General features: G+C 50.6%; 1 protein-coding gene across 5 annotated transcripts in view; it reads right to left on the bottom strand.

The window, feature by feature from the left end:
• The window catches only part of NTNG2 (netrin G2), a 91827-nt gene that overhangs the window by 21757 nt on the left and 56923 nt on the right, over positions 1-13147 (bottom strand). For 4 of the 5 annotated variants that reach the window (XM_075906036.2, XM_075906038.2, XM_075906039.2 and 1 more), the window contains 2 exons: positions 5272-5444; positions 2984-3010 (listed from right to left, as the gene is read on the bottom strand). In XM_075906036.2, coding sequence (XP_075762151.1) covers positions 2984-3010; positions 5272-5444 — 200 coding nt within the window. Of the gene's footprint in view, positions 1-861; positions 976-2983; positions 3011-5271; positions 5445-13147 lie in introns of all 5 variants that reach the window. The other variant, XM_089773003.1, reaches the window with a different exon arrangement.

Here is a 13147-nt window from a genome sequence, read left to right as displayed (position 1 = left end):
GAATAACTAGAAGCCGGGAGGGGTAAGGGCGTGTGGTGCTTTGTGTGCTGCCTGCTATTCAAACAAGAAGCTCCTATTGGCCAGTTTCTGGCCAGAAACTGTCCAGGCCTGCCCTATAAGGTCAAAGCAGAAGTAGACATGAAGAAGGCCTGCTTTTGCGCTCTGAAAACTCTTTATTAAAGTGGTGTGGAATGGTGAGACACCAAGTCAGTCTTCCCAATTCTCTGTGACACTCTGTCTGGGGTGAATCAAATTTTTGTTTTGTTTAAACAAACAAGCAAAGAAAACTTCAGATTGTTCTCCCCCATCACCATTTGTGGCTTGGCTATTCATTTGCAGGAGGCCTTTGGCAGGCTGCTCAACTTTAAAATAATATCTTTACTCTCCCAAATTCCAGCTCTGGCCTCTACTTCTTGGTCTGAGACAAGGGCAAATAATCCTCGGATAACCTCAGAGCAGGACAGAGACAGATGGATGAAGAGCCAGGCCACAAATTGCCTCTTTTACTGTGTTAACTTTGGGGTTGTGTTGACTGCTGTGACTGAAAAGGGAAAAAAACTGGATCCACATCCAGATGCCTTTTCCCTAAATTATATTAGGGATGATCATAAATTAGGCCTTCCTCTACCCGGGAGGATCTTAACCCATCGAGTGTGATTTTTATCCATGTCCCCAGAAACTCCTACCATATGGATGAGCAAGTCAGAGGAGATAATCTTTGGTTTTAAGCTAACCATTGCCATTTGAGGAGCTGCAGCAGGAAGCAAAGCTGGCAGAGGAATAAGGAAGTGGACTAGCTAAGGGACCTATCTGTACTAGCAAGGGTAGGGTCTGCCTTGCAGCGTGGAGCTCAGCACCCACCTGGCTGCTGCGTGGTGACAGGCTGGGTGGTGGTAGCAGAGGTGGTTGTGGTAGTTTTGGGTGTTGTGGTGGTTGTGGGCTTTGTAGTAGAAACTCGCTGTGGTCGTTCATAAGCTAACAAGAAACAAAGAAGAGAGGTGGAAAGAAGGCACCTGTGGAGGCTAGAGGGTCTCGCTGTGAATCTCACTGTTCATTCTTACTGGGACACAAACTCACAAGCTCGTGGGCACCTTCATGGTCTGTTTTCATGGGGAAGGAGGCACACAGGACCTGCTCTCACTCAAGGCAATGTCAAAATTCCCACAGACTCCAATGGGAGAGAATTGGCTCCAACTCCCTGCAACCTCCAGCCATTACTATTCCCGTAAAGGAGTCTCAAAAGATGCTTATTTCCCCTGCCTGCCGTGAGTCATCTCAGAGCCCCACAAGCATGCCAGTGGGAACGGCTCTCTCCTGGCCCCGAGGGCTCCCATTCTGTCACCCACAAGCACTCTCTAGAAATCACACCAAGACACCATCCTGGGGACTTGATCCAGTACACTAGCTAGGAGGCTAACAGTGGGCATTACAAACCAGCCCGAAGCGGATGGCGACAGAACACAAGGGCTGCCCTACTCCTGAGAGTACATCACCTACCAGGACCCGGGGACCATGATGACCAAAAAACTTTGCTCTTGGTTTCCTCTTCATCAGAGACAGAGGAAGGGAGGAGGGAAAACAGAAGAATCCAGTTGCTGCAGGATATGTACAGAAGATGCTGCTGGGTTTGGGTGGATAGCCCATTCCAGACAGTTATGTTTGCAGTGGGAACTGAGAGAGAGTCCAGTTGGCGTGCGTGTTTCGGTTGGATTATTACATGACTTTATTTTGTTGGTACGGCTGTTAGTTTAAATATTGCTGACTTTATCATTAACTCATTGCTAATTAAGCCTAGCAAGGACAAGAGAGAATGAATGTGTCTACATTGTGATGGGACAACGGCAAAGAGAGTTGGAAACTGCATAGTTATGTGCGGTTAAAAACAGGCCACAACACTTGGACAATAGTTGTGCCATCTTTCTCATATATATTTGAGCTCTGTGATGGCAAACATACTCTAAGGCAAATCTCTTAACCAGCAAAATAATTCCCTTGGGGCCACTAAAAGGTGGTCATGAAATCAAATGATGTCCCTTTCATTTATTACATTCCAAAAAGCAAACATTGGATTAATTTAATACACTCGGCCCAGGATCACTACTTGATACCAGGATGTGGCTATAATATTAATTCAAGTCCAGTCCTCCTTGCTCTGACCAGCAATATTATAATAATCCCTCACATTCTGAATACAAATTCTTACTTCACCCTATGTCCCTGAGTCCTTGTTTGTCTCACCTCATGTAGATTATCATGCTTAATTTCATAATAACCCTTAGCTAGTTTAAATACTTAATTCAGGTCACCTCTTGTCTTCTGTGAAGGGTAAATAATCCTTCTTTAGCTGGCCTGTCCTCATAAGCAAGCCCGTCTATTCCATTCACCATCACATTTTCATTGTGTTCTCTCTCCGACTTCACTTTACGTTTTTTAGAGAGTAACCTGAGTCACAACATTCAAATTCTAGATCCCAGATGAACCAAGGTTTGAGGGTCTGAAAAAATCCCCACGGACCTCACTTGCTTGAGCCTAAAATATGACATTATATACACACACATTTTATTTTTTAAAATCGATGGGCTCAAGGTGATCCAAACTGGATGCCGTAACAAAGAATTCAAAACCAGCTCCTTGAAGCAGGACTCTGTGAAACTGAGGGGAAAAGTTCAATGTGCTCACTGGTGTTTTTGAAGAAAGTGTGGGGGGTTTTTTTTTGTTTTAAATTTCCTTTCCTGCTGCCATTCTAACGAACCTCATGGGGAGAAACCATGCCAGAGCAAGAAACAATGAGGTTACTGAAGTCAAAGAAGGAAAATAGAAAGCTCTTTGATGGGACAGACAATGAGAGACAATTAAAGGAGAAGACTTATTGCCTGGCAGATGATAATGAGCAGAAAAGAATCATTTGTCTCTCAAATGATGTGCACAGGGCCCATGCGCTGAAGATGTCACATGCCAGCAGTTCAGTTACATTTTTACTTACTGCCAAAGGCCGAGCCTGCAGCTGCACCTGGAGGAAAGGAAAAGGAACAGGGTCAGCAAAAGCCAAGAAGCCATTTGTGCTAATTAACAAGGGCCTTGTTGATACTTGCTTCAGCTTCCTGCATCTTAAAAGCAAACTAAGGCAAACCATAGAGGTGACCAGACAGCAACGGCCTTGGAAATGTTTGGATCCTGCGGCACAGGATGAAATCTACCTGGATGGCTGGGGGGAAGAAAGCCAGCTTGCCTACTGCTAATGGAATTTCTTAACTCTTTTCCTGACCTGCCAGTGTACCCAGGAAGGGCCGTGTAAGCATTCGAGACTTGCCATATACCCGTCTGAGATATGGGGACCAAGTGCCATAGGAGCATAACCGGTGCTGCACTCTTAGAGTGAGGCCCTGACTCACCAGTGGATTGTACTGGGGCTGGCATCTTTCAGGTTGGAACAGAACAACAGGAAAGGAGGTTGGGGGAAGGAGAAAAACCACACCTGACCTGAGGCTTGGCGTTTTAGGTGGGGAGAAATTGCCTCTTAGTTGTGTATTCATTGGGTGAGGTGGAGGATGAGTCTCCAACACTGCCAGTTAGTTATTGGTCACAGGTGGGAAATGTTTGAGGTCCACTTAAGGGGCAAAAAGTTAAATTTAACTGAGATGTCAGAATACAGAAAAACACCGATGAGTCAGGTTTTCCCCCAACCTTAAAGAAAGTGGCCAGAAATGAAAACGCTAGGAAATGACCAGCGAGAAAGGACTTGGGAAAATTGCTTCTACTCCAAATTTGACAAGTATGTAAATCCGCCAGACAGAGCCGAAGGGAGGAGGAGATATAGGAAAGGGAAAATGAGAGACAGATGTTAAAAAAAGAGCAAGGATGGGGAGGGAAGTGGGGCTGGAGATAGCGTGAAAAGGACCAGGAGCTAGAGAAATGAAAGAGACACACGGAAGGAAAGGAAAAAGAATAGCATGTCTCTGTCTGTGTCAACACCAAAAAACTCTCCCAGGCTCCTTTGAAGGAACACAGGCGTTTGGCGGTAGATGACAAGGTTGTTCCCTTTCAAAGCACCAGTTCATCTCCCATCCCAGGCGCACACAGAACATTCCTGTCATGGCCTTCAGAGCCTGTATTTCAGCTTTGATCATCTTAAAGCACATAAATCTTTCAGAAATGGAGGGGGAGAGGAAGAAGGATTCTCTTTGGTAACATTCAAGGCTGCCACTTAAAAGGCTAGAGTGGTTACTGCTGCTCTCTGACACTTATGCAAGCTTGCTCAGGCAAACTGGACATAACCCTGGAGTGACTGGACTGTGCCTGGTGTCTTCCACCACCACCGGTCCTGTGCTAAGATGATAATGGCTGCAGCCTTGCCGTGTTTCGTTTCATGCGAGCACGTACCGCAACGTGAATGCGGCAATGGATTACACGGCACAGCCGCAGTGTTGAGGGAAAGGAACCCTTCCGTGTTCTTCACTGTGGCCAGATACTCCATGAGAGACCTATGAACAGCTTCCAGCAGAGAATAAATAGGGCACCCACGCTCCCTTCCAGCCGCCTGTTTTTCAGTGCACTTACTGGGCACTGAATGGAGATAAGCACATTTTCCCAGCAGCCTTGAGGGTGTTATTTTTAAGGGACATGGGCAGTGGGGCTGACAGATTTGCCGGGCCCCGGGCAAGGCACAGGGTGGGGGGAGGGCCAAGCTCCTTGCCCCTGGAAGGGGTAGGGCTGGGGTAGCCTCCCCTCAGCATCCCTCAACACTGCCTGGAGACACTGGACAGGGCTCCGGCAACAATCTAAAAGGGCCCGGGGCTCCAGCCGCCACTGTTGCTGTGGTAGGGGTGGTGGTGGCTGGGCCCTTTGGAATCGCCAGGCCCTGGGGCAGCTGGCCCATTGCCCCTCCCCGCATCAGCGAGCCTGGACAGAGTAATTCAGAGTAAAATGCCTATCTGAGGCTATGGAGCTATCTGATGGGCTACACTTGTCCCTCCGTGAGCCAGCATATCCTTCTGTCCCTCCCCATCCAGTCAGTCCAGCAACTCCACTACAAACAGTCACCAAGCTCCCTTCACCCCGCCCCCCCCATGGGGCATCTCATTCCTGTGTACCCTGAGAACCTAGTAAATGTTCACCTCTGCTGTACAACCAAACCCTTCACTCCTGCAGGCCTGGGCATGGACTCCACCTGGAGGCATCCTGAAATGTCAACCCTTCCTGTGCGGGGCTCACTTACATCTGTGGACACTGTGCAGCGTGCCAATGTGGGCTCAGCGCAGTACAGTAACTTACATGCGTTAGGTGATCCGTTGGGGAGGGGCAGATAGGAGCCGGCCCGCCAAGACCTGGTGCGGAAGTTCTTCTTGCATTTGCCACAGTCCTGGCCAGTGGTGTTGTGTTCACATTCACACTGCAGGCTGCCCTCCTTAAAGGAGCACAGGTTGGCATGAAGGTTGCATTTACACCTGTAGGAGGAAAATGAGAGAGAGAGAGAATAGTACAAAATGCACAGTCAACCTGTGGAACTCCTTGCCAGAGGATGTTGTGAAGGCCAAGTCTATAATAAGGTGGAAGAAGGAACTAGATAAGTCCATGGAGGATAGGTCCATCAATGGCTATTAGCCAGGATGGGCAGGAATGGTGTCCCTAGCCTCTGTTTGTCAGAAGCTAGGAATGGGTGGCAAGGGAGGGATCACTTGCTGATTCTCTGTTCTGTTCATTCCTCTGGAGCACCTGGCATTGGCCACTGTCAGAAGCTCATCTGTTCCGTATCAGAGGCAGCAGTGCAGGGGGAGGCAGAAGCCGGTGGCTCCCTGCGCTTTATGGCTCCCGCAGTCACTTGTGCCCCCTTCTGCCTCCCACAGAGGCAGAAACACAACGGGGAATGGGGGTGCCGGGGGGGAGGGGGCAGGAATGAGCATGGACTCCCATGGAGCTGCCTGGCCCTCCCACACTCCTGCCTCTATATCAGAGGCAGCAGTGCAGGAAGGAGGGGCAGGAGGGAGCTGGTACGTGCAGGGAGCCGGCTTTCAAGCCAGCTCCCAACGCGTACTGGCTCCCACTGTGCCAGCTCCCCCTGCCACCCTGCTGCCTGTATCAGAGACAGTGGGGGTGAGGGACAAGCGAGAGTTGGTACGTGTAGGGAGGCCCCTGACCTCTCCCCTCCCACACTGCTGCCTCCCACAGAGGCAGCAGCGCAGGGAGGGGCAGGCAGGAGCCGTTGCTCACCTTCTCCCCCGCCATTTGTAAATGTGTAACCACCAAACATTTCAGCAGTTACATCGGGGGTGGGCAATAATTTTTGTCCAGGGGCCACTTCAAAATTTTTTGAAGTAGCCCTGGGCCACCCCGGAAGGGGCGGAGCCTAAACAGGAAGGGGCAGGGCTTCCCCATCCCCAGACCATGATTGGTTTGGGGATGGGGGAGCCCCTTTGCCTCATCTTCCTACTAGGCACCCATACCCTGGAGGAGGCTTGGCACGCTCCTCCACTCCAAGGCCAATCAGGGCCTGGGGGCGGGCAGAGCACAGGAAGCCTCCTCCCGCCCCGCGAGGAGCATGTGGCACTTTGAAGTGCCACGGGCTCCTCCCAGGGCTGGAACGGGGCGAAGGAAGCTTGACGCAGCTCCCCCGCCCCCGGGTCCTGATTGGCCTTGGGGCAGGGGAGCGCCCAAAGCTCCTCCACTCTCTCCCCCACCCTGCGGATAGCGCATGGCACTTCACTCCCCAATTAAGGCCTAGGGGCGGGGGAGCACCCAAAGCCTTCTCTGCTCTGCCCCTGCCCTGCGAGCACGGTGCACTGTGAGCAGGGCGGGGGCAGAGTGGAGAAGGCTTTGGGAGCTCCACCACCCACAGGCCCTAACTGGCCAGGGGGTGGGAGAGCAGCAGAGCCTACGCAGGCAGGATCCACCCACTTGGCGGGCCGGATCTGGCCCACAGAGGCCCTTTTGCCCACCCCTGAGTTACATTATTACATAAATAAATACACTTTAACATCCCTAGTTAGAAGGATTCATTCACCTGTTTATGGTGGATTTGCACCCTCCCTTACACTGTGAGAGGTATTGTCCGTTACCCACATGACTGCTAGAGGACAGGTTTATACACGTTAGCAGAAAATGGCACAACCCCATCTGATAAAATGAAAGTTTGCAGAGACAGGAGGCTCAATGTGCCACTGCACGTCAGGCCACTTTTATTTTGATGCCTAAAGATGTACTTGGGGGCCTGATTTTAGGCAAGCAGGTTTGGAAGTTTTGGTCTTAATCTCTAAAGCGGTGCCTCTCTTTTCTCATCAGTAAAATGGGGGTAATGTGATGACACTTATTATGTGCTTTGAGATCCTTGATGAAAGGCAATATATACATGCTACGGACTAAAACCTGTGTTGACTCACCCCCCCATGCAACACCACTGAATTCACTACAGCTGCAGAGGGTATAAGTCACAGCCAAAGTTAGCTCTAAGCAACTATTTGTGAAGCTTGGGATCACCATGTCTTAGGTGGAGATCAGCAGATTCCTTTCACCTGTAATCTGAGGCAGACTCATGTTAAACAAACCTCCTGGCTACGTCTAGACTGCATCCCTTTTCCATAAAAGGGATGCAAATTAGACGTATCGCAATTGCTAATGAAGCGGGGATTTAAATCTCCCCCGCTTCATTAGCATAAAAATGGCTGCTGCTTTTTTTCGGCACGGAGCTTTGCTGGAAAAAAGCTCCAGTCTAGACACGGATCTTTCGGAAAATAAAGCCTTTTCTGAAAGATCCCTTATCCCTCTTAAAATAAGGGATAAGGGATCTTTCGGAAAAGGCTTTATTTTCCAAAAGATCTGCGTCTAGACTGGCGCTTTTTTCCGGCAAAGCTCCGTGCCGAAAAAAAGCGGCAGCCATTTTTATGCTAATGAAGCGGGGGAGATTTAAATCCCCGCTTCATTAGCAATTGCGATTCGTCTAATTTGCATCCCTTTTATGGAAAAGGGATGCAGTCTAGACGTAGCCTCTGTGTCAATCCCAACCACCACCCAGACTCAGTTTCAGGTGTTCTTCCCATGCTGGAAGGGAAGAATTTCTGTGAATCATTAGAGACCTCCCTTTTTCTTCTGAACTATCTCAGACCCTTAGACACACCAGATTTTATAGGAATAGCTCATTATATTAATGAGAAACATGAACTTCAGTCCCCAAGCAGGTTGTTAAAATAAAGAGCCTTTCTCCCAGGGAGTGGAGTAAGTTGATAGGATGCAGAACCTTTCACCCTAAGATCACCAGTTGCAATCCAACCCTGCTCAGTGAAAACAAAGTTATGACCAGCTGATGGTTATTTGGTGCCCTGTGGGAAATGAATAGTGAGTCTCAGACTGGATCCTAGCAGACTAAAGTCCACCCTACCAAAAACAAAAAAATAAAATAAAATCACAACTTGCTCTCTTTCTGGAAGTGTCCAGAGGCAACAAAAGCATGGAAACAGCACTAAGCACTTTGCAAATATTAATGACTAAACTTATAATGAGCCGTTGCAAGGCCGGTAGTCATTATATACCCCATGTTACACACCAGGACGCTGAAAAAGAGGGGTGAGGGAACCCCTGTAAAATCAGAGCTGAAGTTAGAATGCAGGGCTGACAGGCCTATGATCAGACCATGAGAACTATAAGAAACAGAGGCTGAGCACCCTGCTAGTCCCAGAAGTAGTTACCCTGGGTTAGGGTTGAGGTGCAATGTGCCCGATTCTTTACTACTTTGCACATTGTGTAAGCATTGGTATCTGTGCAAAGTGGGTGAGGCAATGTAACCACCAGTGAGTTAAAAAATCTGATTGGGGAGCACTCAGGTTTTACAGGTGTAAAGGATGAGAAGGTGCAAGGCAGTGAAGAATCAGGCCTGTTGGCACAACAGTGTTAGGAGAAACTTGCGTGGCTGCTTATGGTGCTGTATCCAGTTGGGACTAAGCAGATGGTGTCGGTGCTGTCAGCCTGGCACTGCTCACCTGCACTATATCACATCAAGAGAAATCGCAACCTCCTAAGCAGAATATTCCAGGAGCCGAAGTTTCTTCAGAGTCTCCAAAGAGTCCCATCTCCATGCTTCTGACACACAGCGTCTGCCCTTGCTGGGATCCCATTTGTGCATGGCTGGAAGATTTCACTTAAGTTATTTTTGTTTCCTTGTTCTTATTCCCGGCAAACTCTTACTCACATGCCATGTAGCAACTGGGCAAGACGCTCCTTCTCTCCACCATGTAATCCTCACTGAACCTCTAACTCAGGGAAGAAAGGAAACATACACTCCAACAGGGAGCAAATTTGCTCTCTCAGGCAGGAGCTGCCAAACACAGTGTGTGTGTTACCAAAGGCTGGCAAGGGCAGGTAACAGCTGAAAGAGCTAAAAGCCATAGAACTTAAAAACACTGGGAACAGCTTGTAAGTCAGCAAGTCTGGAAAAGAGAAGCGGCGTTAGCCAGCACTTAGCAAAAAAGGGTCCTTGTGTCTCAGCTGTGATGGATTCGTCCTTGTGCCTGATGGAGAGAAGTTTCCGCACTGATGTCCTAAGCCCTTGGAATAGGCAATGACCAGGACGCTGGCGCATGGAGCCTGACTCAGTGAATTATTTAGAGTCCATAGAGCACTGGCTCCCTCTCTTGCTATAAAATTAACAAAAGAAAAAACGGGGGAGTAAGCAAAACAGCAGGTTAAAACAGGTCAGAGCTCTGCCGCTGCTGAGCTGACCCAGGTTTGAGAGCAAAGGCTGTGGGGAGGTACAGCACTACTCACTCTTCGTAAAAGGGGACAAGGAAGTTTGTGATTCAACCCTAGGCCCTCCCCTCCCATGTAACAATCAGCAGGCAAATGCTCAGAACCAGGGGTGCTATTCACAGCAGGTCGCTCAGAAGCCTGGACCACACAGGTCAACTTCTTCTAGCTCCTCACTCCCCTTCTGACAGGGGCTCCCAAGTCCATGCTTCCTAGTGTGGTTTTCTCCACAGAGGAGAAATGGATTCCTGATGGTCCCGAGGTGACTCACTTAAGTGGCACGATTGAGCTCAAGGTCGAGGGATGGAGACCCACTTAACGCACAACCAGCTTAGGCCCAAGCTCTGTTGCGCGCCCCATGATGTTTCACTCTGGCAGAGAAGAGCGGAGCAAAGGGCTTCTCCTCCTCGTTAGCTGGAACCTGGAGCTCTATGAATAGCCAAAGCAAAGGCCTGGGTGACAAGGCTCTTGATTCTGTCCCTGGCTCTGCCACAGATGCATGATGTTACCCTAGGCAAGTTACTTCACCTCCTTGTCGGTGCCCACACCTTGTCTGCAAAATGGGACTAATACTTAACTCGTTCAGATTTGCTTTGAGACTCTCCGATCACAGGTTCTAAAGAAGGGGAAGGTGACACAGCTCATCTGCTCAGCTATGCATGCAGCAATCACCTGTCAAGGGGAAGGGAAGCCACGACTTGGCAGAGGCCCCTCCGACCTTTTACAGTCACTCATAGATACACCATTGTGAGGCTGAGGCAGCGGAGTCAGCTCGTGAGTGAAATGCGACACCCTCTCCATACGACAAGGGCCTTTCCTGAGTCAGAAGACTCAGCTGCATTCCCCAGGCAACAGCAGAGACTAAGTTATACAGTCATGGGCGTAAGGCCGAGAGGGGCCTGGCCAGCTCTTACAACGGAAGGGTGCTGCTGAGCAGCTACCAAATCTCAGCCCTGGCTGATCTTCCAGCCACTCCTGGGAGAGTGAGATAACGGTCTCCGATGCGCACTCCCTGCCACGGGTGAGCACAGAGCTTGCTGCCCACGACGCCTCGGCTACCAAATCAGCACTTGGGGGTTTCTCTCAGGCCTGGGGCAGGCAGCGGCCATGAGTTCCCCTGTCACATTGACAGGCACGGCTGGGGAAGGATCAGCCAGGAAACGCTTCCTTCTGTCTGCCTGTCGGAGCACGGAGAGACGACGGGCACTGTGCTTCCCGGAGAGGGCTCTCGCTCTCTCATCAATGTAAACAAGGAACATTAAATAAAGAGCAAGCAGCAGCAGAGCCAGCCCGCCGCCCTCCCCCAGTCCCAGGTCAGCTATTTCTCGCTGCCTGGCCCTATCCACAGCACAAAAGTTACCTCGTCCAAAGGATCAATTTTACCAGGGAATTGCTTTCTGAATTCGACCTTTGAGAATCATCAATCTCACCAGAAAACTATAACTTGAGCAGCCTGACCCCACAACACAGCACTTTTCAGACCAATCAATCAGGATGCATTATTTAATAATGAGCAGCGGAGCAGCTTCAAAGGGGCCAGGCTGCTGATCCCAGCGTGCTGCTCCTGCTGCTGCCGCCGCCTTGAGCAGAACTTGTCACTCCCCTCGCTCTCCTCCCTGCCCACGCCTCCCCCACTGCCAATCCGTCTCTGGTTCTGCCTTAACTCCTTCGGCCTGCGTGGCTGGGTACAGACCACTCTCCTCCAAGGACGTGCGCGTTAGGGGCCGGGCCTTTCGCTAGCCAAGATCCAGCAGGTAGAGAATGGAGAGAAGAGCATTAGTCCAGTCCCAGAAGAGCATGTGGCAAGTCCCGTGTCTCTCCAGCAGGCACTCAACAGTCAGAACCAAGGCAGGACAAGGAACAGGGGTTTAGGATCAGGGGTGGGGAACCGCTTTTGGGTCAGGGGCCAGTGACCCACAGAAAAAAATCGGTTGGGGGGCCGCACACAAATGAGAAGCAAAACAAAACAAAAAAACCAGACAACACAAACCCTCACTGATGTGGCCCCCGACTGAGGAGAAAGACACCCCCCATATTCCCCTTGCACACCAGAACCTAGTGGGGCCCAGGCTAGTGAGTTTCCTGTGCTCCAGCCCTCTGGGGAGGCTATGGGAGAGCTGGAGTGCCAGTGCAGGCTCCCCAGTGGGGGCAGGGGGGAGGAAGGAGAGAGAGCCCTGAGCCTGGGGGACCAGATCCAGGCAAGACAGGGACCACATCCAGCCCCTAGGGCAGTGGTCTCCAACCTTTTTACACCCAAGATCACTTTTTAAATGACAGACCAAGCCAAGATCTACCACCCCGCCCCTTCCTTGAAGCCCCGCCCTCTCTATTCTCCTCCTCTCCATCACTTGCTATCCCCAATCCTTATACTGCTGCTTATTTTTATTTTTTTTTATTCTTCTGTAGAAAGAGGTTTTTCCAACATTTGGCCTGTCTACACTGGACCAAATGTCAGAAAACCCCTTCTTTTGGAAGCCACCTTATTCCTTGTGGAAAGAGGAATATAGGGGTGACCAAAAGAGCCTGTTTGCTCTTCCACTAAAAAAGCGGAAGAACAAACGCAACCCTGGATGCAGAAGAGTTTTTCTGGGATATCTCCAGAATCCTGAAAAGCTCCTGCAGTCTAGCTGGACCCTTGCTGTGTTGAGACAGGATGTGTAGTCTCTGGGGTGGGAATGAGGGATTTGGGTGTGGGACGGGGTGAGAGGTGCAAGCTCTGGGAGGAAATCTGGATGCAGGAGGAGGTGGAGAAGGGGACACTTTCTCGGGGAGGGGGCTCCAGGCTGGGCAGTGTTGGGATACTAAGCAGGCCACAGGCTTGCGGATGTGAGGGCGCAGGAATTTGGGTTGGGGTATGTGAGGGGCTGAGGGCAGGAGGTTCCAGTGTTTGATAGGCTCAGATCTAGGGTCTGGGGAAGGGGGAGTGCAGGAGTGGTTGTGGCCAGATGGGGGCTTGGCCCCAATTGGGGGTTTGTTGTCCAGGCTTCATTTTTAAATAAAATACTGTTAAACACAAAAAATTTCTGCATTGTCTGTATTTATGAGAATGGCAGGAAACCTGCTCTGAGTCAGGGGTCACTGATGCATAGAAAAGTCACTTGGGAGCAGGTGCTAGTGGGTTCTGGGGAGGGGTGCTAGTGGGTTCTGGGGCAGGGAACAAGGTGCCAGTGGGGGCAGGGGAGAGGGGGCAGGGTGCCAGGACAGGTTTCTGCAGCAGGGGACAGGGTGCTGGGGGGGACAGGTTTCTGCAGAGGGGAGCAGGGGGACAGGTTTCTGTAGTAGGAGACAGGGTGCCAGAAGGAACTGGTTTCTGCAGGGGGGGCAGGGTGCCTTGGGACAAGTTTCTGCAGAGGGGGGGCAGGTTTCTGCAGCGGGGTGGGGGGGCAAGGGAGAGGGAACAGGGGGCCAGGAGAGTGGG

The sequence above is a fragment of the Pelodiscus sinensis genome, chromosome 23 (genome assembly GCF_052426305.1).
Source record: "Pelodiscus sinensis isolate ZL-2025 chromosome 23, ASM5242630v1, whole genome shotgun sequence".
Lineage (NCBI taxonomy): Eukaryota > Metazoa > Chordata > Testudines > Trionychidae > Pelodiscus > Pelodiscus sinensis.
The sequence above is the reverse complement of the archived record's forward strand: the minus strand, read 5'-3'. Positions and strand labels throughout refer to the sequence as shown.